The 26,671-nt window shown below is 41.3% G+C and overlaps 1 protein-coding gene across 1 annotated transcript in view; it reads right to left on the bottom strand.

Annotated features, from left to right (window-relative positions):
- Nucleotides 1–25,807, bottom strand: part of hpse (heparanase) — a 40,478-nt gene extending 14,671 nt beyond the window's left edge. The window contains exons 1-7 of the mRNA XM_063046751.1: nt 25,040–25,807; nt 22,620–22,765; nt 8,894–9,016; nt 8,476–8,646; nt 6,143–6,317; nt 1,620–1,667; nt 482–575 (exon numbers count right to left, since the gene is read on the bottom strand). Coding sequence (XP_062902821.1) covers nt 482–575; nt 1,620–1,667; nt 6,143–6,317; nt 8,476–8,646; nt 8,894–9,016; nt 22,620–22,765; nt 25,040–25,248 — 966 coding nt within the window. The 5' untranslated portion in view covers nt 25,249–25,807. The remainder of the gene's footprint in view (nt 1–481; nt 576–1,619; nt 1,668–6,142; nt 6,318–8,475; nt 8,647–8,893; nt 9,017–22,619; nt 22,766–25,039) is intronic.
- Between the last annotated feature and the right edge of the window lie 864 nt (nt 25,808–26,671).

The following is a 26,671-nucleotide window of genomic DNA, read 5'->3' as shown; positions in this document are numbered from 1 at the left end:
ATTGACACACATAAAAGTTGCTGGTGAACGCAGCAGGCCAGGCAGCATCTCTAGGAAGAGGTGCAGTCGACGTTTCAGGCCGAGACCCTTTGTCAGACGAAGGGTCTCGGCCTGAAACGTCGACTGCACCTCTTCCTAGAGATGCTGCCTGGCCTGCTGCGTTCACCAGCAACTTTTATGTGTGTTGCTTGAATTTCCAGCATCTGCAGAATTCCTGTTGTTTATATTTTTAATTGCTTCAGATTTCAGCATCTACAGATTTCTTTGGACTTTTACTTTACATATTTGAGGTTTCCCCCTGCTTAATTGTGGGGACAACTAGTAAAAATAAAACACTATTACTGAAAGTATTTTACACCATTCACTCATTGTCTGGAGCAGACTTTATAATCAGATTCTATCATTAACTTCTGTCCAACTGTAGGCAAACTGATTTCTGTGTCTGATTAGTTTTGATGTTGAACATGAAAGTTTAACTTACCTGATGAATTTGATTAATTCTCCACACAAGACTGTCTAACACCTGGGGGCTCAGGAAGTCCTTCAGTGACGCGTTCCTCCCATTCACATAATAACTGGGAAAAAGGAGTTACTTTATTGAAACTGTGTCTAATTCTGAGAGTACAAAGCATGCAAGTTAATGAATGCATGTCTCCAAATACAGAAAGGGGTTGATTTGGATCTTGTTTCAAGAATAGCCTTAATTACTCTTCTGTGGCAACAAATTAATGAATAAGAATAGAGAGGGTGGGGATCTAATGCTGTTTCCCAAGTTTTGCTTGGTTTCTGGTAAGCAGCTAAATTCCAGGAAACACATGACACAATGCAAGAAATAATTTAGCAATCTCTTCTCTACTTCTACCGCACAGCTCCTAAAATGTGCCCGAAAGCCCTTAGGTACAGGATTAAACCGATCCATTTCTAGTTGTTAGCAAGGACACCGAAAGTAACACAGTCATCAATACACTCCTATCAATCAATAATGTAATCACTGCTCACGAGGTTTATCATTGCTTCACCCAACTCCTGGGAGCAGCAAATTCAAATGCTCACAAAGACCCTCTGTGCCGTGTTGTAACTCCGCTTTTGACTTCTCTTGTAGTGTTCAGGTTTTTGTGCCCTTGTTTTGAAACCCAAGAAAAAGTGAATCAACTAGGTGGAATGCTGTAGAATATTCAATACCAATCTCAGAATCTCCTCAATACCTCCGTGCTTCTCTTAAGCACTAATGGCCAATAACCATATTTAACTTTAGTTAGTTTTCTTTATAGCTACTCCAAGGCTATATTGTACCCCAAATAGAACAGCACCATAAACCATGTACGGATTAAGGGAGTAGATGATAACGCTTGCATCTTTACAACTCGTCAATCTCTCTGCATTCTCGACATTCAGGGGGAATGTCAAGATCATGCAATTGTAGTATTCTGTGCACATTTGGTATAATTGGCTATTTGTACAAAAGCTTGTTGGGACCCTATGTACAAGGACCTATGAAAGGTACTCACCACCTGCCCAGTGAGTTGCACGCCCATTCAACCCTTCTGCTTTTGTCAATCTTTCTTCATGTTGCAATAGCCAAGAAATAACATTATCAATAAATGGAGTACAGTACTTACTGGTGCCAGGTGACTGCATCAAGGATTCCCCCTCCAGTCTCAAGAAACCTAGCATGAGGAGAGACAAAAGAACGATTGCTGTGAGTAAAAATAAACGCATAGATTATAGAGGATATTACAGCAGATGTAGACTGATGGGATGATTGGAATGCCCAGTGTTCAGGCAACTATAGATTAGATTGATAAATAAAAGTGTATCTTTAATGATCACCTGTTGGGGCTCAGGTGGACTTTCAAGAATGCAGCTTTAATACAGTGGAGTGACTTTCTCAACACATACAGAAATGGAAAAAAAGAAACAATGAAGATTCTATGCCTTCCATCACTTTGAAAGACACAGACAGCAGTTGCATTTAAAAATTCATTGGATGCACAGCACAAAAATGGACTATTTAGTACAACCATATGATGCACAAGTGTTGGCATGAAAAAGACTACATACCCCCTCCCCTCAGTATTCAACTCTAGTGGTATCTCCTGTCCCTTCTCTGATGAAAAGTATCTGATATTCATTTCAGAGGCCTCTTGCAGTAGTAGGTTCATGTTCCTACCATTCACTGTGAAAGCAATTACCTCAATTTTACTGATAGTTTTGGCTTTGGCACATGTTGCCACTGGGTTGAGACACCTTCACTCCTTACCTAATGGCACACTCATACGGATTGCAGAGGTTCAGGAAGACAGCGACCCATCACCATCTCCTCTGGGGGAATGGGAAAAGACAATAAATGTCGACCTTGTTAGCGATGTCCCCAAGACACAAAACACAACAGACAAAGAACAAAAGATCAGAAATGTGTCACCTAAGGAACACTGGCATCAAGAGAAAGAAGACACAGTCACGACAAGTGAATCAAAAATAGCAAGGAAATGAAAGGAACAAGGAAAGAGAATGTCTGTTACAGCAATCCCGGCATTGAGTGCTTTCTGGATCTTAGCTAGTGTCAATTTTGCAGAGACCTGGAGATTATTTCAAATATCCTGCCACACAGAGATTTGGATATGCACCTGAACCTGACTCAACTCTCCCCAGTTCAATCTCAAATAGTCAGGACAACTCGTCATCCTACCCAACCACCCTTAAATCTGAGAGGGCCTTGGCAATGTTTCATCTGCTGCCTGGAAGTTCTATCACATTGGCTGTAGAAGCTATTTTATCACTACATGTGCGGGTATATCTAGGATGTGCTAATAATCCTTTCTGTATTAAATGGATATTACATACAGGAAAATGACCACTAGTCATCTGGTTGCAATGTAAGGACAAATTAACATTTCAGATAAACTGCAGATACCATATGTGGAGAGGATGTTTCCTATGGTGAGAGAGTCTAAGACCAGAAGACACAGCCTCAGAATAGAGGGGCATCCTCAGATGGACACAAGCAATCCCAGGACAATTTTCACTGCAACCCATTAAGCTTCTCAAATCCTTTACCTTCAAGCACCAGCACAGATTACCTGATCACTTAATTCACTGTTGTTTACAGGGCTCCGCTGTTCGACTGCATTTACATTATACCAGATGGAAACTATGAAAGCCTACAAGCATTTTTGATGGTTCACATGCTTTCACACAGACTGAACTACAAGCCTTGTGGGAAGTGTGTCACTAATAATAATAGTCAGCAATATCCATACTGTTGCAACTTAGACAACTTTATAAGATACTTTTCTTCACTCTGGAATGCAGCCAATTGAATTTGACAATACCTTTGGAATTTACCATCAAAATCTCTTTTATCCCATATCTGAAGTGATGTCATTTAGGGTGCAGTACTTCACCAGTGACTCAGTGAGGACATAAAAATTATGAAAATTTGTTGTGCGCCAAAAAAGCAAGTATTTCAACATGCCACAGCAGCTGTTGCTATTTCACAAGGAGAAGCAGCGAAACACTTTGAGGAGTAATTCAAGGTGGAAAAATTTAGGACAATTCAAACAAATCCATTCAAACAATGCCCTCTTGAACTACACATGTAATAGTTTAAAGTGCCTGGATCTTCCCACCAATACGTCCAAAATAAGTGTTAATTACTGTCATATCCGGCTTGCTATTGCTCTTAGAGATTCTAATACTGTTCAGGGTATTGAGAGAGGGGACAAAATACACAAGGTTTCGTTATATGCAGATGACCTGTTAGTTTATATTTCAGATCCTAGGAAATCTATTTCTTCTATGTTATCTATATTTTCTGAATTCAGTAGTTTTTCTGGGTATAAATTAAATTTACATAAAAGTGTGTTATTTCCTATTAATAATTACTTGGATCCAAATCATCAAGTACCTTTTAGAATTGCTAAAAATTACTTTACCTATCTTGCTATTAAAATTACAGAAAATTTTAAGCATCTCTATAAATATAATTTTTTCCATTAATTAACTACACCAAACAAATGCTTTCTAAATGGTTGCCTATGACAATATCATTAATAGGTCGAATTAATGCTATTAAAATGATAGTTCTACCGAAATTCTTACATATATTTCAGGCAGTTCCTTCTTTTGTTCCTAAAAAGTTCTTTGACAGATTAGATTTTATAATCTTATCTTATATTTGGAACAATAAAAATCCTAGATTGAGTAAACCCTTATTGCAGAAATTAAAAAAGAACGGTGGCGTGGCTTTGCCTAATTTTAGAATATACTATTGGGAAATTAATGTTCAATATACTACTTTTTAGATTCACTATTCAGATATACATGAATGTCCTTCATGGTTGGATTTGGAGGAAAACTTGGTTTGGCCTCTTTACTGGGAGCTCCTCTTGTCTTTTTGTTTTCTAAGATTAGCAGACAAGATTTTAATCCCATTATTAAACATACATTAAGAGTTTGGTTTCAGTTTCATTGATTTTTTCAGTTAACTAATTTTATTCTTTTTAGTAATATCCATCTTAATTATTTTTTTAAACCATCAATTTTGGATAAGGCCTTTTTAATTTGGAAAACCAAGGGAATAATAACTTTATCAGATTTGTTTTTAGGGGACTGTTTAATGTTTTTTTTCTCAGTTAGTGGATAAATATGATTTATCTAATATACACTTTTTTAGATATTTACAAATTAGGAATTTTTAACATGGTTTGTTGCCAAATTACCCTCTTGCTTATCTACCTAATATGACACATGCTCTCTTTCAGTTTAATCCATTTCAAAAAGGGTTGATAGTTATAATCTATAAAAGGTCATTGAACTCACAAATGATATCTAATGATAAAATTAAACGTGCTTGGGAATCGGAATTTCAAGAGTCATTTTCAGATAATCAGTGGAGTAAAATTTTTCATTTGGTTAATAACACATCTATTTGTGCCCATCATTCTTTGATACAGTTCAAGGTTGTGCATCGGGCGCATATTTCAAAGGATAAACTAGCACGTATTTTTTCCAATACCAATCCTATTTGTGACAGATGTAATACTGAGGTGGCCACTTTAACTCATATGTATTGGTCTTGTATAAAGCTAGATAACCTTTTGAGAGATGTTTTTAAAATGCTATCAAAAGTCTTGGATCTGGATCTACAACCTAATTTGCTTACAGCAATTTTTGGGATTATTCCGTCGGAAGCAGGAAATATTCCTTTTTCCGCTCAACATATGATAGGTTTTTCAACTTTATTAGCTAGGAGAACCATTTTATTGAAGTGGAAGGATTCTAATCCACCTACGGTCTTTTATTGACTCTCCTCCATTATGTCCTGTTTAACTTCAGAGAAAATAAGAAGTTGGACATTTGATACATCCTTTAAATTTGAGCAAATCTGGCAACCTTTTATCCAATATTTTCACTTAATTTGATTTATTACTCTTCCAATTTTTTTTCGAAGTTTTGGATTTGATCAGAAAGTCTTTCTTTTTTTTGGTCATATCCTTAAAATGGACTGCCCAGTCCCTTTTTTTTTTGTTTCTTTTTTTTTATATAGTGTAGTGGGGTTTTTTTCTTCATTTAAAATTCAATGTTTTTGCTTTCCTCTTCATGAACTGATGAGAGGAGAATCGCTGATTTCTTTTTTTAATTATATATTTTATTCTAGCTTAACAACATGTATGATATTGATAATGTCTATCTTAATCTCGGTTTGTATTGTTATTGATAATACATATTTGAGATAATTCTCCTCTTGTTTGTATTTATGTTCCTTTTAAATCAATAAAAAGATTAAAAAAGAAAGAATTACTGTCATATCCATGCAATGAGATGTTGATTGGATTTATGCATATGTAACCATTCAGTTAAGTGCCTGTTTCCTGGTCTGTCTGGTCTGCATTTTAAATTTAATCTTCAATGCATACTTGAATCTGACGGCTAGTGGCCAAAGTCAGTTAAGTTAATTGCTACCTGTGCTAAACCTAAAAATCACTCTGACAGTTACACACGTCAGTCTTCTTGATTGAGAGCTCCCAGGTTGAAGTCTTTATATGCCAGCAATGCACATCTGGTTAGTAACTGCAAAACTGATACATATCCAGTTGATCTACATGCAAAAGGATATTTGCAAGGCTGATGGCAATCTCACCCTTTCAGCATGGTAATAATTGGGCGTCTCCGAGGTTGCCCAATATCGGGCCCATACAGTCCTGTGTGGTTGAATGTCCTGAACGTGTGCAGCAGACTATACAGGTGCTGGAAGTCCTCTCCAAGCTGAGTGCCACGAACTTTTATACCTGCTTTCCTTCCAAAACTGTTGGGTTCTGTCAACACAAGAGAGAGAGAGAAACATACTGGATGGCAATTTTACACATTGCCTATCTGACTGTAATTCTTGCTAACTACCTGCTCACCAACAGTAAATATCTGTGGATATCTCTAAACACCCAATTTGTTTGAGTTAAGGAACTACGTAGCATTTTTTTCACCTCCTTCCCATTATTCCATGGCCCACTGTCCTCTCCTGTTTGATTCCTCCTTCTTCAGCCCTTTACCGCTCTCACCCATCATCTCCCAGCACCTTACATTATCTCCTTCCCCCTTCCACCTCCCCCGTCGCCTGGTTTCACCTATCACCTGCCAGCCTGTACTCATCCCCCTCCCCTCCCCCTCCCCTGCCTGTATTCTGGCTTCTGCCTCCTTTCCTCCCAGAACTGATAAAGGGTTTTGGTGTGAAATATTGACTCTTTATTTCCCTCCATGGATGCTGACAGAATTTTGTGTGTGTTGCTCTGTGTAGTTCAGCTCTGGATTTACTTTGTACAGAAATACAATGATGATCAAAAGCAGCAACAAGTAGCTGGTCCTTAATGCTTCAATCAAAATGGAGGCACAGATTGGTGTAATAGACTTATAAGAATGTTGCCAGGTCTAGAGGGTCTGAATTATAGGGAGAAGTAAGCAGGTTACAATTTTATTCCTTGGAATGTAGGCAACTGAGAGGTGACCTTATGAAGGTACTTCAAATCAAGCATAAATAGGGTGAATGCACACAGTTTTCACCCCCAGGAAAAGGGAACTAAACAAACCAGAGGGCATGGCTTTTGGCAGAGAGGAGAAGGATTAAAAAGAGACTTGAGTGGTAACTTTTTCAATTAGAGGGTGGCACTTATATGGAATGAACTGCCAGAGAAAGTGGTTGAGACAGGTACAATAACAACATTTAAAATACATCTGGACAAATAAATGAACAGAAAATGTTTAGAGAGATATGGGCAAATGAGACTAGCTTAGATGGGTACCTAAGTCAGCATGGATGAGTTGGGCTGAAGGGTCCGTTTCATCACTGTATTACCCTATGACGTTATTTTGCAAGCAACTATGAAGTTACTCGGCACACAAACAGACCCTTCAGCCCATTGAGTCTCCGTTGACCATCAATCACTCATTTAAACTAATCCTACCCTAATCTCACCCTTTTATTCCCCCCAGATTCCCACCAATTGCCCCAGATTCTACCACTCGTCTCCATGGCAACACAAAGGCACAACAAATAGAACCACTGCCTCACCGGGCTCAGATGCATCCGTGTTGAGTCTGCACCTTCTCTCTATGACTACCTGCTTCCCCCAGGTGCTCTGGATTCCTCACAGACCGCAAAGATGTGCAAGTTTGTAGGTTAATCAACCAGCCTAGATTGCTCCTAGTTTGTAGGCATGTGGTAGAACCTGGGGCTGGGTGGCGGTAGTTGATGGCAATATGATTAGTGTAAATGGGATATGGTGATTGCAGATTCTATGGACTGAAAGACCTGTTTCTGTGCTACATTTATCTATGACTCTTTACTTGGGGCAGTTTACAGAGACCAATTAACCTACCAACCTGCACACCTTTGAGACAGGAGAGGAAATCAGAGCTCCTGGAGGAATGCCACATGGACATCAGGAGAACATGCAAACTTTGCACAGACAGTGCCAGTCACCAGGATTGAACCCAGGTCACTGGAGCTGAGACACACCACTTCAGCACTTGTACCACGGTGCAGTCCCTTACTCCCAAGCCAAGAGGTGTGAAGTTCCATTGTTGTCTCCCAAAATTGCAATAACTTTGTCCAAGGGTTGATCAGTTGTGCATATAGTTGTGGAGGAACTATCCATCCCACTTCACCTCACTGACAATGGTGTTCCTCCTGCATCATGTTAATTCACCTGACCCTTTATTGTTAAAGCTGAATCAAACCATGAACACCCTGTGGATTACTTTGACCACAGGGTAGACTGATGTTCAAAATAATTTGGCTCAAAAATCTAAACACTTAATTTAAAAGGAGATTTTCACCTGTCAGCTAAACAGAAAAATGGCCTCGAAGTTATAAGATATTGGATCATTATCATAAAATAAACTTTTACAACTTATTCTATTTGGGTTTTAATTGCTTCGTTCCCTTTCTCTCCTTCTCAGCATATATCAACATTAACTTACCATTGCCAAGTTCCCAGGACATGTTATACTGTTTCAATGCGCAGTATTGAAGAAGCTCTTGAGCATTTGAACTGTCCCATACACGATTTTTCCTTAATAAGGCATTAAGTCCAAAGATTAAATGAAGCCCAGAGCAATTTGCAAAACTGTACAGGATGTCCAAAGTTCTTCCTGTGAGTAGACCAAAAAAAGTCAGTAAGGGTCACATTAGATACTTCAGCATGATCGCACTTGTTTGTGAACGGGCACACATTTGTATAATGATGCTTCTGTAGAGTGTCACTACCATTTCACTGGCTGGATGTATCAACTAACATTCTGGAGCTTAATCAAAATGTACCCACCAAGGGTAACAAAATATTGGGGATATCAATGTGGCCGTATTGTTTTTAGATACAGTGGAAAATACACCTGTTACCTGAAATTGTCATGTTCTTAAAGTCCTTTTGGAATTCATTTTTTGCCATGAGAGGTGCTTGCAAACTCCAAAGATGTATTAGATACTCTTCCAGTTCCAAAGGAAAGAAATATGGATGGCCAGCTACCAGGAGAAATAATGTGTCATTATTACATAAAGATTCATAGTAAAGATTCCACCCTAAAAATATATGTCAGTTTACACTTTCTGCACCACATTTCCAAAACAATCAAAAAGTTCATTCATCTTCTGCAGAGATAACAGGAGTTAAGTCTGTGGGTGGGAAAACACCTAATTAACACTTTAGCCTAGAAACTGACTGATGGTAACATTTCCGTACAAATTCTTCTGGTAATCAACTCCTAATTACACTAGGTCTTGAACACATGTATTTTGGAATCGGAAGTGAGATTACCACCAGTTTGTTGTAGACCACTCGGACCTTTCTGTATAGTTTTCCCTTTGAGTACATAAACTCAAAACAGTTGCCTGTTAATAGGGAGAGGGAGATCTTGAGTTAACATTATGCACATTGCTTCCAGCCTGGAGAAAAGTGAAAACAGATTAATGAACCATTTTCGATAATTTATTTTTTCCTCTTCTTCGCTGTATTCCAAGATTTGAAATGATTTACTTCAACTCCAGGAAAGGGTTCTGTGGTGGCCAATGAAGTCAATCTGGGAATTAGAGACTTTTCTACACATGGGGCAGGAGTTAGCCAATAAGGTGAGTAGATGGGTAATTTGAGAGGTGGTACTTATGTTGGGCTCCAAATGCTCCCAAGGGATGGCCTCAAGGTATGTAATAACATTCCAAATGTTCCTCCTCCACTATAAGTGATAGTGCAACAGAAATTCCCATGAGACATGGAGATGTTGCATTTCTTCAAGGTGGGATCTCTTCCCATAATGGAGCTAGGCAAGGAGTATCGGTTTCAGGAGTGGTGTCAATGTGGAGATGCATGCCTAATGTGACTGTGGGTAACTAGGGACGTTGGGCTAGAGATAATGGATCTATTTTCCTTTTCAGGGTGGCTGGGGTCCTATCAGGATCTTGACCTACAGCAGCACTCAAAGCTGCAGTTCTGCACTGTGGTGTGTTCCTGTACCTGGAGCTCGCCAATCAGCTGCATTTCGGTATGTTCAGGTTGTTGGGTGCCTTGGGGGCCTGTGGACACGAATTCTCACCGGTGTCACAAACTGAAGCGCAGCAGGAGCCGGAACATCGAAGACAGCACGAGTGGTTGTTGGAGGGCCCTGCACTCAGTAATCAATCGATCTCTCTCTCCCTCAATGGTGAGGGGGAGTTTACTGCCAATTCTAGAGTTATGGAACCCGAAATAAAAAGCAACGCTTCAGACTGACTAACATCAAAATAGTGATGTTGTCCCCCCCTCTCTCACTGTGGAAGGAGCGATATCGGTCTCTCCCCCATTAATGAGAAAGAGGGAGCCTGTGAAATGTCGAAAATGTTAGAGTGAACAGTTAGTTTTTGATGTACTGCAGACCATGGTCTCTCTTTGGGGGCTTTGCTGTTGCTGGCAAGGCAGTGGGCGGGGGGAGGGTGGGAATGCTGATGCTTTATGGTAGAATAAGTGGGGGAGGTGGGGGGGGGAGTTGAAGCTGCTTGCTGCTGCTTTGCGTGTGAGTGGAGCAGGGGGCATTGGGGTTCTTATGTTTTTTTCTGTCATTCATTCTTTGGGGTTTTCTGTTTCGAGGGTGTCTGTGGAAAGTAAGAATTTCAGGTTGTTATTGTATACATTCTCTGATATTAAAAGGAACTATTGAACTATTGAAATACAAAAGAAAAAAAACCCAAAATAATAATAAAATAATAAACAACAAGTGTGGAGAATATGAGTTGTAGAGTCCTTGAAAGTGAGTCCATGGGCTGTGGAACTAGCTCAGTGATGGGTGAGTGAAGTTATCCCCTCTGGTTAAAGAGTCTGATAGTTGAGAGAAAATAACTGTTCCTGAACTTGATGTTGTGGGACCTGAGGCTCCTGTACCTTCTTCCTGATGGCAACAGCAAGAAGAGAAGCAGCCTGGATGGTGGGGGTCCTTGATGATGGATGCCTCTTTCCTGTGACAGCACTCCATGTAGCTGGTGGGGAGGACATTATCCACGACAGACTGGGCTACATCCACTACTTTTTTGCGGCTTTTCTGTTCAAGGGCATTGGTGTTTCCATAACGGGCTAAGAGGCAACCAGTCAGTGTACTTTCCCTCTCACACCTATGGAAGTTTGTCAAAGTTTTAGAAACCGTGCCAAATCTTTGCAAACGTTTAAGAAAGTAGAGGCACTGTTGTGCCTTCTTTGTAATGGTAGTTATGTACTGGACCCAATCAGATCCTCTGAAATGATAACACAGAAAAATTTAAAGTTGTTGATCCTCTTCACCTTTGATCCCATGATGAAGACTGGTCAATGGGCCTCTGGTTTCCTCGTGTAGTCAATTATCACCCCTATGGTTTTGCTGATGTTGAGTGAGAAGATGTTTGTTGTGGCATCATTAAGCTAGATTTTGAATCTCCGACATGCTGATTCATCACAACCTTTGATTTGACCAACAGCAGTGGTATCATCCGCAAACTTAAATATGGCATTGGAACTGTGCTTAGCCTCACAGTTTATACTTAGCATAAAGCATGTAGATCAGTGGCTAAGCACACAGGCTTGTGGTGCACCTATGCTGATGGTAGTTACGGAGAAGATGTTGTTGCCATTCTGAAATGACTGGGGTCTGCAATTGGGGAAATCCAGGATTCAGTTGCACAAGGAGGTATTGTGGCCTACATCTTGTAGCTTATTGATTAGTTTTGAGGGTATGATACTGTTGAATGCAGACATTCCAGGGTTCAGTGAAGAGGAGAAAGATGTTCGAGTTTTAAAAAAGGCAGAAAACAGATGAATTTATGGGTTCATAAACAGTGAGTTCCAGAATATAATAATTCAAAGATTCAAGATTCAAAAAACTTTATTGTCATTCTAACCATACATCAGCTCTGCAGGGCAGAATGAGACAGCGTTTCTCAGGAGCAGCGCAATCATAACATAACAAACGCAACACTAAATAATAAACATAACAACAAATAGTAAAACACAACAGCCACATGTCAGTTAAAATCAAGTTATAAGTGTCCAGTGCAAGTTAAAAGTATCCAAAGCAGAGTCAGGTAGAGCAGCTATTTAGCTGTCTGACTGCCTGTGGGAGGAAGCTGGTTAGTAGCCTTGTGGTTTTAGTTTTGATGCTCCTGTAACGTTTGCCTGATGGCAGAAGAACAAACAGTTCATGGAGAGGGTGTGAGGGGTCTTTAATGATGTACCGTGTCTTCTGGAGGCGTCGACTCTGAAAGAGGTCTTGGACAGAAGGTAGGGAGACCCCAATAACCTTCTCTGCTCCCCTAACCACCCTCTGCAAGGCATTTTTGTTGACAGCACTGCAGCTGGAGTACCAGGTTGTGATGCAGAAGGTCAGCACACTCTCAACCACGCCTCTGTAGAATGTAGTTAAGATGTTAGTGGGGAGTGATGCTTGTTTAAGCTTCCTCAGAAAGTGCAATCTCTGCTGGGCCCGTTTCACAATCCCAGTGGTGTTCCTGGACCAGGTGAGATTGTCATATAATCATAAATTTAAAAAGAAGAGCAGAAATGGCTGGCTACATTGGAAAGATAGACAGATTTGATTGCACGACAATAACTGGCTCTGAGCAAATTGAGCAGTATTTTGAAGCAAATGAAATAGCCAATGAGAAGCAAGTATCAAATTTGCTGAGTGTAATAAGTGGGAAAGCATACAGCTTGCTTTGTATTTGACTGATCCAACCAAGTTGTCTGAGCATTGTCAGTTCAGTGTTGGGCTTAATGATGCACTGAGAGATTGTTTAATTTGTGGAATCTTACACCAAAACATGAAAAAAAAATGGCTCCTAATGGAAGCACAACTCACATTTAAAAGAGCAGTTGAAATTGCTGTATCTATGGAAACAGCAGAAAGAGACACAACTGAGTTGCTGTCAGGGATGAAAGTGAACGTGAACAAATTTGTAATGCCTAAACAGAAATGTGCCAGGCCGAACAAATTGTGTTACCGTTGTGGCAGGGGCTTACATAAAGCAGACCAATGCAGGTTTAAAGGTGAAACAAGCAGAAAATGATACAAAGTAGGACACGTACAATGACTATGTCAGCAAGACAAAAATAAATAGACTGCACAGGGAAGAGAAAAAGATAAAAAAAAAAGTCAAGTTGCAGTTACAAAAAGAGGGATAGAGGAAGGGATAGAGGAATGTCATTCCCACACCTCATATACCATCTAGGTAGTCTCCAGCCCCTTGGTATGAACATAGAATTCTCCAACTTCCAGTAATTCCCTCCCCCTCCCTTCCTCTATCCCTATTTCACATCACCTCCCTCATAGTTCCGCCTCCTTCTACTATTGTTCTCCTGCCAATCACCTCCCTGCTTCCCCTCCCCCACCCCTTTGTCTTTCAAATTACTGTTTTTTTCAACTACCAGTATTCTTCAAACCCTCCCCAAAGTTCTTCCTTCAGTCCTGACAAAGGGTTTCGGCCCGAAACGTTGACTAATCTTTTCAACCGATGCTGACTGACCTGCTGAGTTCCTCCAGCGCATTGTGAGTGTTCCATGTTCATAATGAAAGTGTTGGCTGAAAGCTTTGTCTGTTGCCCTGGGATAGATCAGCAGATCGAGCAGCTTGGCATGCACTGTTCAGGATGCCAACACAGACAGAAGAAACGTGTCCAAAGTCCCAGAGTCAACTGATTTTAGATCCCTTGGTTGTTCCAGGGCTTCTGATTGGGGAAGACTCTGTATGCAGTCATCCACAACTAACTTTGTGAAGTCCGTGATAATGGAGGTCTATTCATTCAGATCCTCTGACGAGTCCTTGAACACGGCTCAGTTCACCAGTTCAAAAAACACTTGAGTTTAACATCTCGGCACTCCACATTTCTCCTTAAATACTCGAGATTGCATGGCCAGATTCAGCTTTAACTCTATTTACAAGTTTTCAGATGACACCAGCATAATGGGATGAAACTCAAAAAATGGAGTCAGAATACAGGAAGGAAATAGACTGGTTACATGTTGTCACGGCAGCAAATTTCCCTGTAATCTCTCTGCTCTCTCTGGCTATCCATCCCATAGGATGATGATGGTTCCTTTCAGTCAGTTAGTGGGGTTTATACCCCACTCCTCAGAAAGGAACAGCGTGTGCATGAATGGATTTTAGGTGAGTAGGGGGGGTTGCACAGGTCCAGACATCCCCTCCCAGATCCAGTGGCATGGTGGGGTCCAAGATGGCTGGGGGAAGTTCTGTTGCAGTGAATGGCCAGACCAAGCTTCGATGCAAGGGATGCCCTTTACGCGCTTCAAGGCACGTGTTTGCTAGATGGCTGTAGACCCTACGAGAGGGTTCATCTGCCCTTTGACAGGTCTTGTTTTTCGTCCTGCAGGGTGTCTACCCACCCTCCTCACCAGGCAAGCCTGGTGGGGGAGCTGGTTTAGTTGCCGACCACCCGACCATGCGACAGGTCGTACTGGGTTACATGGTACTAGCAGCACTCAGATGAGTGACCTGACTCCCTGTAATATCAGCCAAGCAAAACTGCTGATCATTGACTTTAGGAAGTGGGACTACACCTTTGTTTCCATCAATGATAGTGAGCTGGAGATGGTTGAGAGCATCAAGTTCTAGGCGTAAACATCACCAGTAGCTCATCTTGGTACAACGTTTGTAGACACCATAGCCAAGAAAGCACACCAGTGTGTCTGCTTCTTCAGGAAGCTAAGGAAATTTGGCATACCCCCATTGACCCTCGCCGATTTTTATTGATGTACCTTAGAAAGCATCCAATCTGGATGCATCATAGCTTGGTATGGCAACTACTCTGCCTGAGACAGCAAGGAAATGTAGAAAGTTGTGGACACAGCTCAGCACACCATGAAAAGCAGTCTCCCCTCTACTGAATCTCTCTACACTTCTCACTGCCTCTGTAAAGCAGAACATAATATATATATATATATCCCTTCCCACCCCAGTCATTCTCTCTTCTCCCTCTTCCCATCAGGCAGAAGAATGAAGCTTGAACACATGTATAACCAGGCTTTAGGAAAGTTTCTATCCCACTGATATAAGCCTGATGAATGGACCTTCTGTATGATAAGATAGACTCTTGACCTCACAATCTACTTCGTTCTGGCCTTGCACCTTATTGACTAGCTGCACTGCACTTTCTTTGTAACAACAACATGGTATACTGCATTTTGTTGTTGCTTTTCCCTGTATTACCTCAATGCATTGATATGACGATAGCACGAAGTATTTCCACTGTACCTCAGTACATACTGAATGACAATAATAAGCCAATTACCAACTTTTGGAAAGGTAACAACACGCACACTCTCAATGCTTCATTACAGTAGTCAAGAAGTGAACCCAAAGGTGCAGGTGTCACCAACAGAGCACAACTGACATTTGAACCTTTTGTGCAATATCCCCCACGTTCTGCTTGCATGTACATGTATCCAAGTTCATGCCTTTAGTGCTATTTTTATCCTTGCTTCCTCCACTCTCCATCTTGCCTGCAGGATAATATGGAGTGAGGACAAAACAAATAGATTTTATTTTAAAACTTAAATGACAGGAACTATTTTCAGACAACCACTATTCATACATAAAAGCAATTATTTCAAGTATGTAGAGCAGAGACATTCCATGCAAATTACACAGAAGTCTTTATGAGCATGGATATTACAGCAACTAATGATTTTCAATTGCCAACTATAGCTGTTCAGCCAACAATGGCAAGCAGATCTTACTGGCTGAATGTCCTGTAATTTTAAACAGTGTATGCCACTTATTTAAATCATGACTTGCAGGTAATGAAACTTTGGGGACAATGCAGTAATATCAAATTAGGCACAACTCATTTTTAAGTAATTGCCAATATTCGTGCCTTGGAGTAAACTGGCAGAATATAAGAGCAATTGCACTACACCAATGGCTGCCATGAAGTATCTGTCTACAAAAGGGTTCAAAGGTTCAATTTATTGTCAAAGTATGCTTGTACAGTACAACTCTGATAGCCATGAAATACAGAAAGACAGTGGCTTCCTACCCTTCTGCTAAGGTATGCCATTTTCTTTCTCCCATTGACTTGCAGCTTTCTCTTATTCTACATTGTCCTTGGCTGCTGGTATGACTGGCAATGCCCGGTATTTAGCATTCACCACTAAATACCCTTGAGAAGATAGTGGCAAGCCAGCTGGACTGGCATCTAGAGTTCTGAACCAATGAAATCAATGAGGAATTAACAACAAGCTGAAAGCAATTAAAATTTTCAGTAAACCCAGTTTTCAGATTTCCATCTGAATTAGAGGGACCATGAAAATTCCTTGGCAAGTAGAATTAAAAAGAATCCCTATGCATTCTATATACACGTCAAGAGCAAGGAACTAGAGAGTGAGTAGGAGCACTCAGGGACAAAGGGGAGGGGACATGTGCTTGGAGGCAGAGGATGTGGATGAGATGATAAGTGAGTACTTTATATCAGAATTTACCAAGGAGAATGATATGGAGAGTAGGGAGATCAGTATAGAGCATACTAACTTGCTAGGGCATTTCAAGATAAATTAGGAGTTAGCTTTAAGAATACGAAGATGTACAAGTCCCTTCTGTGGTCGACCGTTCCCTTGCGATTCGCCCCAGGTCCAGCTGACCCGGCTGGTAGCACCTGGTAAGGGTCCCTTGCTCGGGGTTACGAGCGATGGCCAATGGCAGACCCAGCAGGAGACTGGTGTGGAAGGCGAAAGAGCTACAACTTTGGAAGACAATGGTTTCTCTGCAAGTAGATGATCTACCAAGAAGAGTGGTGGTCATCTCTTTAAACTCAACCGGCAGAAGGCAGAGGCAAACCATTGCTGTAACCTGCCAAGTACATGATTTCCCGATATGTCAATCTCAATAAAGGATCAAAACAACGACGTAATGTAGCCACGAATAACAGTAGTGGAGTCGCGTCCGGCAACGGTAGGAATGAGGCTACCAGGATCGTCAACAAGCGAAAGCCTCATGTCAGGATAGCTACGTGGAATATTAGATCTCTTCTTACACGAGGTAAACTAGAAAATGTGGTTATGGAAATGAAAAGACTGAAGATAAACATACTCGGACTATGTGAAATGAGATAGACAGAGGGGAGATGGCTCAAAAGGGATGGGGGATACCAACTGATCTATTCAGGAGGAAGTGAACGTAAGCACAGAGTTGGAATCTTGATAGACAAGGAAACAGCGAGAACTATCAATGGCAGTGTATCCACTAATGAAAGAATGATGATGGTTAAAATCTCCACTAAACCATTTGACATTAACGTCATATAGGTCTATATGCCAACCACAGACTATGACAATGACGAAGTCAATATGGTCTATGGAGAAGTTGAAAAGCTAATGAAAACAACTAAAAACAACAAAGTAACTGTGATTCTTGGTGATTTTAATGCCAAAGTTGGCAGCGCAAGAGAAGTTTTGACTATAGGACCCTTCGGGCTTGGGGAAAGAAATGACCACCGAGAAAGACTGGTTGAATTTGCAAAAGCTAACAAACTAATGATTGCGAACACCTGGTACAGTCTGCCATAACGGAGACTGTATACGTGGACCAGTCCTAATGGTTCAGTAAAAAACCAAATTGACTACATTTTAGTACCCAATCGGTTCAGGAATGGAGTGAAGCAGGTGAAAACATACCCTGGTGCTGACTGTTATACAGATCACAACCCTGTGGTATTGGACCTGAGTGTGCATTTGAAGATGATGAGAAAGGTCAAACCATCAAATAAGATAGACTTTGATTTACTCATTACGGATGAAGCAAAAAAGATCGAATATATGGTTGAAACAGAGAATAGATTTTCAGTCTTAGATGACGAGGGCAGCAACATGGCAGTGGAGAACATCTGGGAAAAGTGTAAAACAACAGTGACAGAAGTCGCGGAAAAGACTTTGGGTTATCGGAAAAAGAGCAAAAGACATAACCCTTGGTTCACTGATCAGTTGAGAAAGTTAACTGAAGAAAGAAGAAAGCTAAAACTTCAGGATAATGAATGCTACAAAGCCCTACACCGCTTGATTCAAAGAAAACGTAAGGAAGCGAAAAGGAATTGGGTGGATGAACAGTGCGAAGAAATTGAGCAGCATGAACGAAGTCATGATTATTGAGGCCTTCACCAAAAGGTAAAGGATATGATGAAATTAAAGAGGACCATGCCATCAGCTGGGTGTATCGAAGACGGTAGTGGTAATCCATGTTACGAAAAAGAAGAGATTATGGGCAGATGGGTTGAGTACATCTCGGAATTATTTGAAGATAGCAGGATTGAGGATTTACCACAATTAAATCAAGTGACTAATCAACCTAAAACATTGATGTCAGAGATGGAAAGTGCGATTTGGAGTCTAAAATAGATAGATAGATAGATATACTTTATTAATCTCGAGGGAAATTTGGTTTTGTTACAGCCACACCAACCAAGAATAGAGCGTAAATTTAGCAATACAAAAAACCCCAACAATCAAACAACAAAATGCAAACTATGCCAGATGGAAAATAAGTCCAGGACCAGTCTATTGGCACAGGGGGCTGACCCTCCTCGGGAGGAGCTGCACGTTCGATGGCCACAGGCAGGAACGACCTCCCGTGCCGCCAAGTTTTGTATCACAGTGGAATGTGGCCGAAGTCCAACAGTAAAAAGTTCAATATCCAGTCAGAAAGGCAGTCGGTGAAGACAAGATTTCCGCTAAAATTCTGAAATCACTTGGTCCGAAGGGAAAAACGAACCTTTTAGCAATATTAAACAACAGTTATATGACAGGAAATCTTCTGGAGGACTTTCTCAAATTGGTATTCATCGCCTTACCAAAAAAGCCAAGGACGATAGAATATAACGAACACAGGACGATAAGCATAATGACTCACTGCCTCAAGTTACTGTTGAAAATAATGTTCGGCAGAATGAAAGGTACAATCAGGTACAAATTGGAGAAACACACTTCGGTTTTCATAAAGGCTCAGGAACAAGGGAAGGAATATTTGCATTGAGAAACATCATGGAGAGATGCATTGAGGCACAAAAGACCATCTACTTACGCTTTATTGACTATGAAAAGGCTTCTGATAAAGTAAGACACGAGAAAGTAATAGAGGTGCTGAACAAGTATGGTCTGGGATGGGAGAATGTGCAAATAATAAGGAACTTGTAATGGAACGGAAAGCGGTGGTCAGGGTAGAAAATGAGCTATCACCATGGGTATGTATTAAACGAGGCATAAGGCAATGCCGTGTTGGTTCGCCGGATTTGTTCAACCTCTACGGAGAATGGATTTTTTGGGAATGCCACCATCAGGGGACAGGTATTCCAATTGGAGGCCGGAAGGTGGATAACATCAGGTATGCAGACGACACCGTGTTGTTAGCTGACAGCGAATGCCAACTGTAAATTATGCTGCATAACGTGAATGAGAAAAGCCTTGAATACGGACTAAAAATCAACCCTAAGAAAACAAAGTTGATGGTGGTAAGCAAAAGAAACACTAAAGACCCATTCATGATGGTATCATTACAAGTGAATGGACAAGACATTGAACAGGTGCAAAAGTTTGATTACCTTGGCAGTTGTCTGACAGATGACGGGAGATGTGAAGCTGGGATCAGAAGCAGAATAGGTATGGCTAAGACCCAGTTCATGAAGCTGAAAGATCTACTATGCAATCGGAAGGTAGACATCCAAAGTAGAATCCGCTTCCTCGAGTGTTACGTATGGTCAGTGCTGAGGTATGGATCAGAAACATGGACCCCGAAGGAGGATGACATGAAACGAATTAATGCTTTTGAAATGTAGTGCTATCAACGAATGTTGAAGATCAGCTGGGTAGAGAAAGTTTCAAATGAGAGGGTTTTGTCCGAAGTTGATAAGACCACAGATACTGCTGGAGAAGATCATGAAGCTAAAAGTTGCTTATTGTGGACATGTTACGCGGAGAGATAACATCTTGTCGGACTTGCTATATGGAAAGGTGGAGGGAAAGAAAGGAAGAGGAAGGCAAAGAACAATGTGGCTGGATCACATCAAGGATTGGACCAAGCTGGACAAGACTAGAAATGTTGTGGACAAGGGTCGGGACAGAGCGACATGGAGGGAAATCATCCACCAACTGGAAATTCCAGATGCGACCTAGCGACGACAAGTCCCCACAACCTGATGGGATATATCCAGGATATTGAAAGCTAAGAGGTAAAATAACTGGGGCCTTGATCAATATCTTCATGACTTCTTCAGTCACAGGTGAGGTCCTGGAGGACTGGGGAATAGCTAATGTTGTTCCATTGTTCAAGAAGGGAAATAGGGATAACCCTGGAAACTATAGACCAGTAGGACTCACATCAGTTGTAGGGAAATTACTGGAGAAAATTCTTAGAGATAAGATCTAGAAGCAACAGGAAAACCATGACCTAATTAGGGATAGTCAGCATGACTTTTGTGTATGGCATCCATTGTGAAGGAACCCCACCAATCAAAGCACGCTCTCTTCTCGCTGCTGCCATTAGGATGGTGGTACAGGAGCCTTAGGAGAACACACACCACCAGATTCAGGAACAGTAATTACCCCTCAACCATCAGACTCTTGAATCAGAGGGAATAACTTCATTGAACTTCACTTGCCCATCACTAAACTATTCCCAGAACCTATTGACTCACTTTCAAGGACTCTTCATCTCATGTTCTCAATATTTAATGCTTATTTATTATCGTTTTTTCTTTTAGTATTTGCACATTGGTTGTTTGTGGGCCCTGTTAGATGGTCTTTCATTGATTATATATTGTATTTCTTGTATTTACTGTGAACACCACAAGAAAATGAATCTCAGGGTTGCATATGGTGACATATATGTACTTTGATAATAAATTTACTTAGAACTTTAAGATGTCATGCTCACCTTTATTAGTCAAGGGACTGAATTCAAGAGTCGGGAATTTATGTTGTAGCTTTATAAAACTCTAGTTAGGCCACATCTGGAGTACTGCAGTCATTTCTGGTCACCCTATTAGTTCAAACTTCAAAGTACATTAAGGCTTTTGAGACAGTGTAGTAGCAGTTTATGAGGATGCTGCCTGGTGCCTGGATTAGTGGGCATGTGCTTTAAGGAGAGATTGGACAAATTTGGAGGGTGGAGATTGAGGGGAGACCCAATAGAAGTTTACAAGATTATGAGAGGCACAGATAGAGCAGAAAGCCCATACTTTTTACCCCAGGGTTGAAATGTCTAATAACAGAGAGAATGCATTTAAGGTATTTTTCCTCTTCTTCTTCTTGGGCCCTTAGCTTTTGGTGAAGCATAGATCATTGATGACCTCCTGTCTCCTCTTTCCTCTGTTCTGAGCCAGTTTCTCGAGCGTGGACCAGGAGTGTCCCCATCGTCTAATTTTGGCCTTGATGTCTCTCCTCCATGTGTTCTTCGGACATCCCTTTTTCCTCATTCCTTGGGGATTCCATTTTAATGCCTGCCTAGTGATGTTGTTGGTTGGCTTCCTCAAGCTGTGGTCAAACCACCTCCATTTCTATTTGCGAATTTGTATCCCTATGGATTTCTGGTTGGTGTTTTCCCAGTGTCTGGCTGACAAGGCAAAGGAGATGTGTGGGTAAAGTTTTTTTGACACAGGGAGTAGTGCGTGCCTATGTGCTGCCTGGGGTGGTGGTGGAAGGAAATAGAATAGAGGTATTCAAGAGGATCTTAGACATCTGTGTGAATATGCGGGAAACAGAAGGGTATGGACATTTTGCAGGAATAAAGAAATAGATTAGTTGGGCATCTAATTACTAATTTAATTGGTTTAGCACTATATTGTGGGATGAAGGGCATGTTCCTGTGCTTAGCTCTTCTATGTTCTTTCTTCTAAATGCAGTGGAAACCTAATCAGTTTTTGGACCAGTCATAGATGGAGAATCTATTCAGTGACATCCAAAGCTTGTAAAAGAATAAAAATTAAATCTGATAGTACTGTTTGGTAGGGATCCAAGGTGAAGGAATTGTAATATTTTTCCAAATCTGCATTATGTGATTTGGAGATGTTCTCATTCACATTGTAAGCACCTTCTTTAAGGTTAAAGATGAAAATTTGAGCGGTGCCATCAAACACAACTCGCTGAGTTGCTGCAATGCTGAAGGTTGGTTTGATAATACCGTCCAATGTTTGTGTTCCTACTAAGGTTCTTTATGACATTTTGCCCCAATTGCAATCGGGCCTGTTGACTGACTGATCAAACTACCATATAGTTCTTCCAAATAAATTGAATTTTAAAAACAGTGGAAGCTAGAAACCTGAAATAAAAACAGAAAATATTGGAAATAATCAGCAGGCCAGGCAACAACTAAGGAAAGAAAAACAGACTTAATTTTTCAGAACGATGATCTATCTTCAGAACTTGTCTTTGTCTTTGTTCTTTCCACAAATGTTGCGTGACCTCCTGGGTGTTTTCAGCAATTTCTGTTTTTATTACATTTCTTTTAAGATGACAATCTTAATTTCAAAGCTGAATGACAATTTCAAAACTGGATCTTCTAGTAATATCTAACCCATCTTAATAATGCTACAATCTAAAATAACATTGACTTGGTTCGTAGACCAAGCTGCAGTTTACCTTGTGATTTTGGTGACTTCCAGCTACGTTCATATGGTGAAGGTTGAGGATCATTAGGTTCAAATAGAACAAAGTCAGCTCCAGTTCCACCAAACCTCAGATATCCAGGTGACAGGGCTCTTGTTAAAGTGATTAGCTTCTCTGATCTGGGTATAGGAAGAGACTGCATTACAAAGTATATAGTAGGCTGTTTAACTTTCCAAAGTGAAAGCAGGTCCACCCCTATATTGCATCAAACAGACACACATACCAAACAGAATATTCATTCCCATCAAGCGTTGGTTACGTACCGTCAGTGGTCACTTTATTAGGTACACCTGTGTACCTGCTCGTTAATGCAAATATCAGCCAATCATGTGGTTTCAAGTCAATGCATAAAAGCACGGTCAGTTGATGTTCAGACTAAACAACAGAATGGGGAAGAAATGTGATCTAAGTGACTTTGACTGTGGAATGATTGTTGGTGCCAGACAGGGTGGTTTGAGTATCCCAGAAACTGCTGATCTCCTGGGATTTTCAAGCACAATAGGCTCTAGAGTTTTTACACAGAATTGATGCAAAAAACAAAAAGCATCCGGTGAGCAGCAATTCTATGGGCAAAATTGCCTTGTTAATGAGAGTGGTCAAAGGAGAATGGCCAGAATGGTTCAAGCTGACAGGAAGGCAACAGTAACTCAAATAACCATGCATTATAACAGTGATGTGGAGAAGTGCAACTCCAAATGCACAACAGTGAGTGGTAGGTGTGTGGAATGTACTGCCAACGAAGGTGATAGAAGCAGATACAATAGTGTCTTTTAAAAGACTCTTAGATATGTACATAGAGCTTAGAAAAATACAGGGTTATGTGGTAGGGAATTCTAAGCAATTTCTAGAGCAAGTTACATGTTCGGCACAACTACGTGGGCCAAAGGGCCTGTAATGAGCTGTAGATTTCTATGTTCCAAGTCAAACCTTGAAATGGATGGGCTACAGACCATGAATATATAAACGTTTGTACATTCAGTGGCCATTTGATTAGGTATAGGAAGTACATAATGGAGTGGCCACTGTGTGTATCCTGATTAGTTGCTTAAATGGGCCACAAGAATAGAAGTTGATTAAGAATCAACAGGCAAAACTATTTCCTTTTATACAAATGACTCAGTATCCTGGGATATGGTCTATTTTAGTAATCCATATGCATGCAAATTAACGTACAGAGAGAGAATTTGAATTTTATCTGACACACTATACTATTTGATAAGTAACTACCAAATAATGATTGACACAAATCTCAATTATTATGACATTAATCACGCATTCCAATTGTTCGATAGTGTTTCAGTCCACATTATTTATTGATGATGGGTAGTCACCGTGTGAACAAGGAAATGGTCTGCCTATTGTCACATCATAAGCCACGACGAAAAAACAGATTTTGTCTTAAGATTGAGGTTTAAATGTTGATCAGCAGAATTTCCCCGATCATTCTCTAGAAATGTCATGGGATCTTCCACTCCTGCTTGAGAGATGACTGACGCTTTGGTTATTTTTTATATTTCAACTCTGGTGACGGAGCATTCCCTTAATACTGTACCAGTTAGCAAAGAAGGCAATGGAATCTTGAAGTGCAAAAGAAATATAACATTACTACTTTAACAGACTATTGATCTGTTGTTTGTACCCTAGATAAAGGGGCGAAAAGGCTTTCTCGGATAGATAGGTAATTCCAGAAAAAAAAAACAAAATCGCACTTTATATGTATAAAGCGAATCTAGGAGAAAATATAGCTGGCATGCATAACTCTCTATCAATAAGTACATTATTGCACAGAAAGGGGGTAATACACCAACACTCCGCCGCGTTATTAGCTTAACATCTTCGTCTTTTGTTTCCTCCGCAGAAGCCGGACTATTCGCCCCGAGGCTGCATTTTCAAAGTGCACCCGTTTCCCCACAATGATGAAAGACTGCCCACCTAACCTCCCCCCATCACCCCGACACAGTACGAAATACTATAAAAAAAAAGGAAAAAGAGAGGAATATGGAAAGTAAAGAAAGAACACCGAGCAACGGGACAGAGGGAAGAGAGAAAGAGAGAACAAAGACGGGATTTTCATATAAACTATACAGTGGCAGTTTCCGGGGTTATTGTACAAATCATTCGTACGATCCAGTCCCGAAGTGTTGTACAGATCCCTCAGTGAGCAGAGTCCCTGAACAGAGAACAGAATCGGGTTTGTACAGACGCCTCAGCGAGTACCGTCCCGGTAGAAGGTGTACAGACCACTCAAGTGAGTATCGTCTGGGGTTGGGGGCTATAGACCCCTCCGTGAGTACCGTCTCGGGGTGTGACCAGACCCCTGAATGAGGCAGCCCCGAGGGTTTGTACAAACTAGTCTGATGCTGAAGTACCACCTCCGTTCACCAGCTACTTACTGTAATAAATCCAGGGCATGTTGCCGTAGAAGAGAGGCGTCCAGAGCCACCGACAGGAACCGAGGGCTGACGGTGCGCAGGTGGCGAGCGAGGTCAGCGTTTACTTGCACCGATTTGGCCCGCACCCTGGAATCCGAGGCAAAGGCGCGGAACCCATCCGCCAGGACGCAGCTGTGGAGCCAAAGGTACAGCAGTGGCAGGGAGATCATGGTGCAGTTCCTCCAGTTCCAGACCCTCGACCGAGTCCCAGCCTGGGGTTGAAAGCAGACTGATCGGCGGAAAACGTACTCCCCCTTGCACCAGTTCTCCTTGTCTCGTATTTTCAGCGACTTTCGCTGTCCTGTCTTGCCTCGGTCCCACCCTGCCTTTTTTTTTGTCCTACCTCCCCTTTCTCGCCTTTGGGTGTCCTCTCTTGCTCAAAGCCTCTTTAAATCGTGAAATAGCCAATCATATTTCTATTTGTATAGCGTAGAGGGAACACGACGCCGCTTTCAAATACTTCTTCAAAGTTTTTATTAAGAACTTCAGACAGGCGGATAAGCGTGCTGGCGGACTCGGTCAACTTCTTTGCCGTTTCCCAATCCTCTCTCAGGTCTGTTGTCACCTGATTATTTGGCAAAAAGCCAGCCGCAAAACCCGTTCTCTGTGTCCTAATGAATGACTCATTGCGAACTTTATGACAGTCCCAAGCAAGTTAGCATCTCAATCCAGCGCACCTTTTTTTAAAGCACCAGGTTTATTATCACTGACTTATGTTGTGAAATTTGTCTTATGGCAGTAGTAGCGTCTAAGAATTGCGATAAGTTACGCATAAATATATAAAGCAAAAAAAGGAATAGCAAGATCACAAAATCTGGAAAGAAAGGGGAAAAACGCAAGAATTAAAAAAAATAAATCGGGGGGTTGGGGGAGGAGAAGAGGAGAGCTAGGTGAGAGGTAAAACGTTTAAGAGATGGATAAGACGTAGATAACAAGGATATGGAGGGCTATGCTCCCAGCGCAGGTCGATGGAAGTAGGCAGTTTAAATGGTTAATCTAGCATGGACTAGATGGGCGGAAGGGCCTGTTTCTGTGCTGTACTTCTGTATGACTCCATGAGAGCAAACCATGGGAGTAAGGAAAGGAGGAGGGGTGCTGGGGGAGGTGATAGGCAGGTGAGAAGATGTAAGATGCCAGAGTGGGGAATAGAAGGGAAGGGTAGGTAATTTTTTTTACTGGAAGTAGAAATCAATGTTCATGCCCTCAATTTGAAGGCCACCCAGAAGGAGTGTGAGGTATTGCTCCTCCACCCTGAGATTGGCCTCATCGTAGCCCAAGGGGAGGCCAAGGATTGACAAGTCAGAACAGAAATAGGCATCAAAATTAAAATGGTTGGCCTCTGTGTTAATTCCACTTTTGGCAAATGGAGTGGAGATGCTGGACAAAGCGGTCCCCCGATTTGCGATGTGTCTCACCAATGCAGATGAGGCCACTTCGGGAGCACCAGGTAAAATAGGTTTCCTCAATAGATTTGTAGGTGAAGTGTTGCCTCATCAGGAAGGGCTGTTTGGGGCCCTGAATGGCGGTGAGGGATGAAGTGAATAGGGACATGTAGCACTTTGGCTGCTTGCAGGGATAAGTGGAAGAGGGACA

Source organism: Mobula hypostoma, chromosome 4, assembly GCF_963921235.1.
Source record: "Mobula hypostoma chromosome 4, sMobHyp1.1, whole genome shotgun sequence".
In the NCBI taxonomy this organism is placed as follows: domain Eukaryota; kingdom Metazoa; phylum Chordata; class Chondrichthyes; order Myliobatiformes; family Myliobatidae; genus Mobula; species Mobula hypostoma.
The sequence above is the reverse complement of the archived record's forward strand: the minus strand, read 5'-3'. Positions and strand labels throughout refer to the sequence as shown.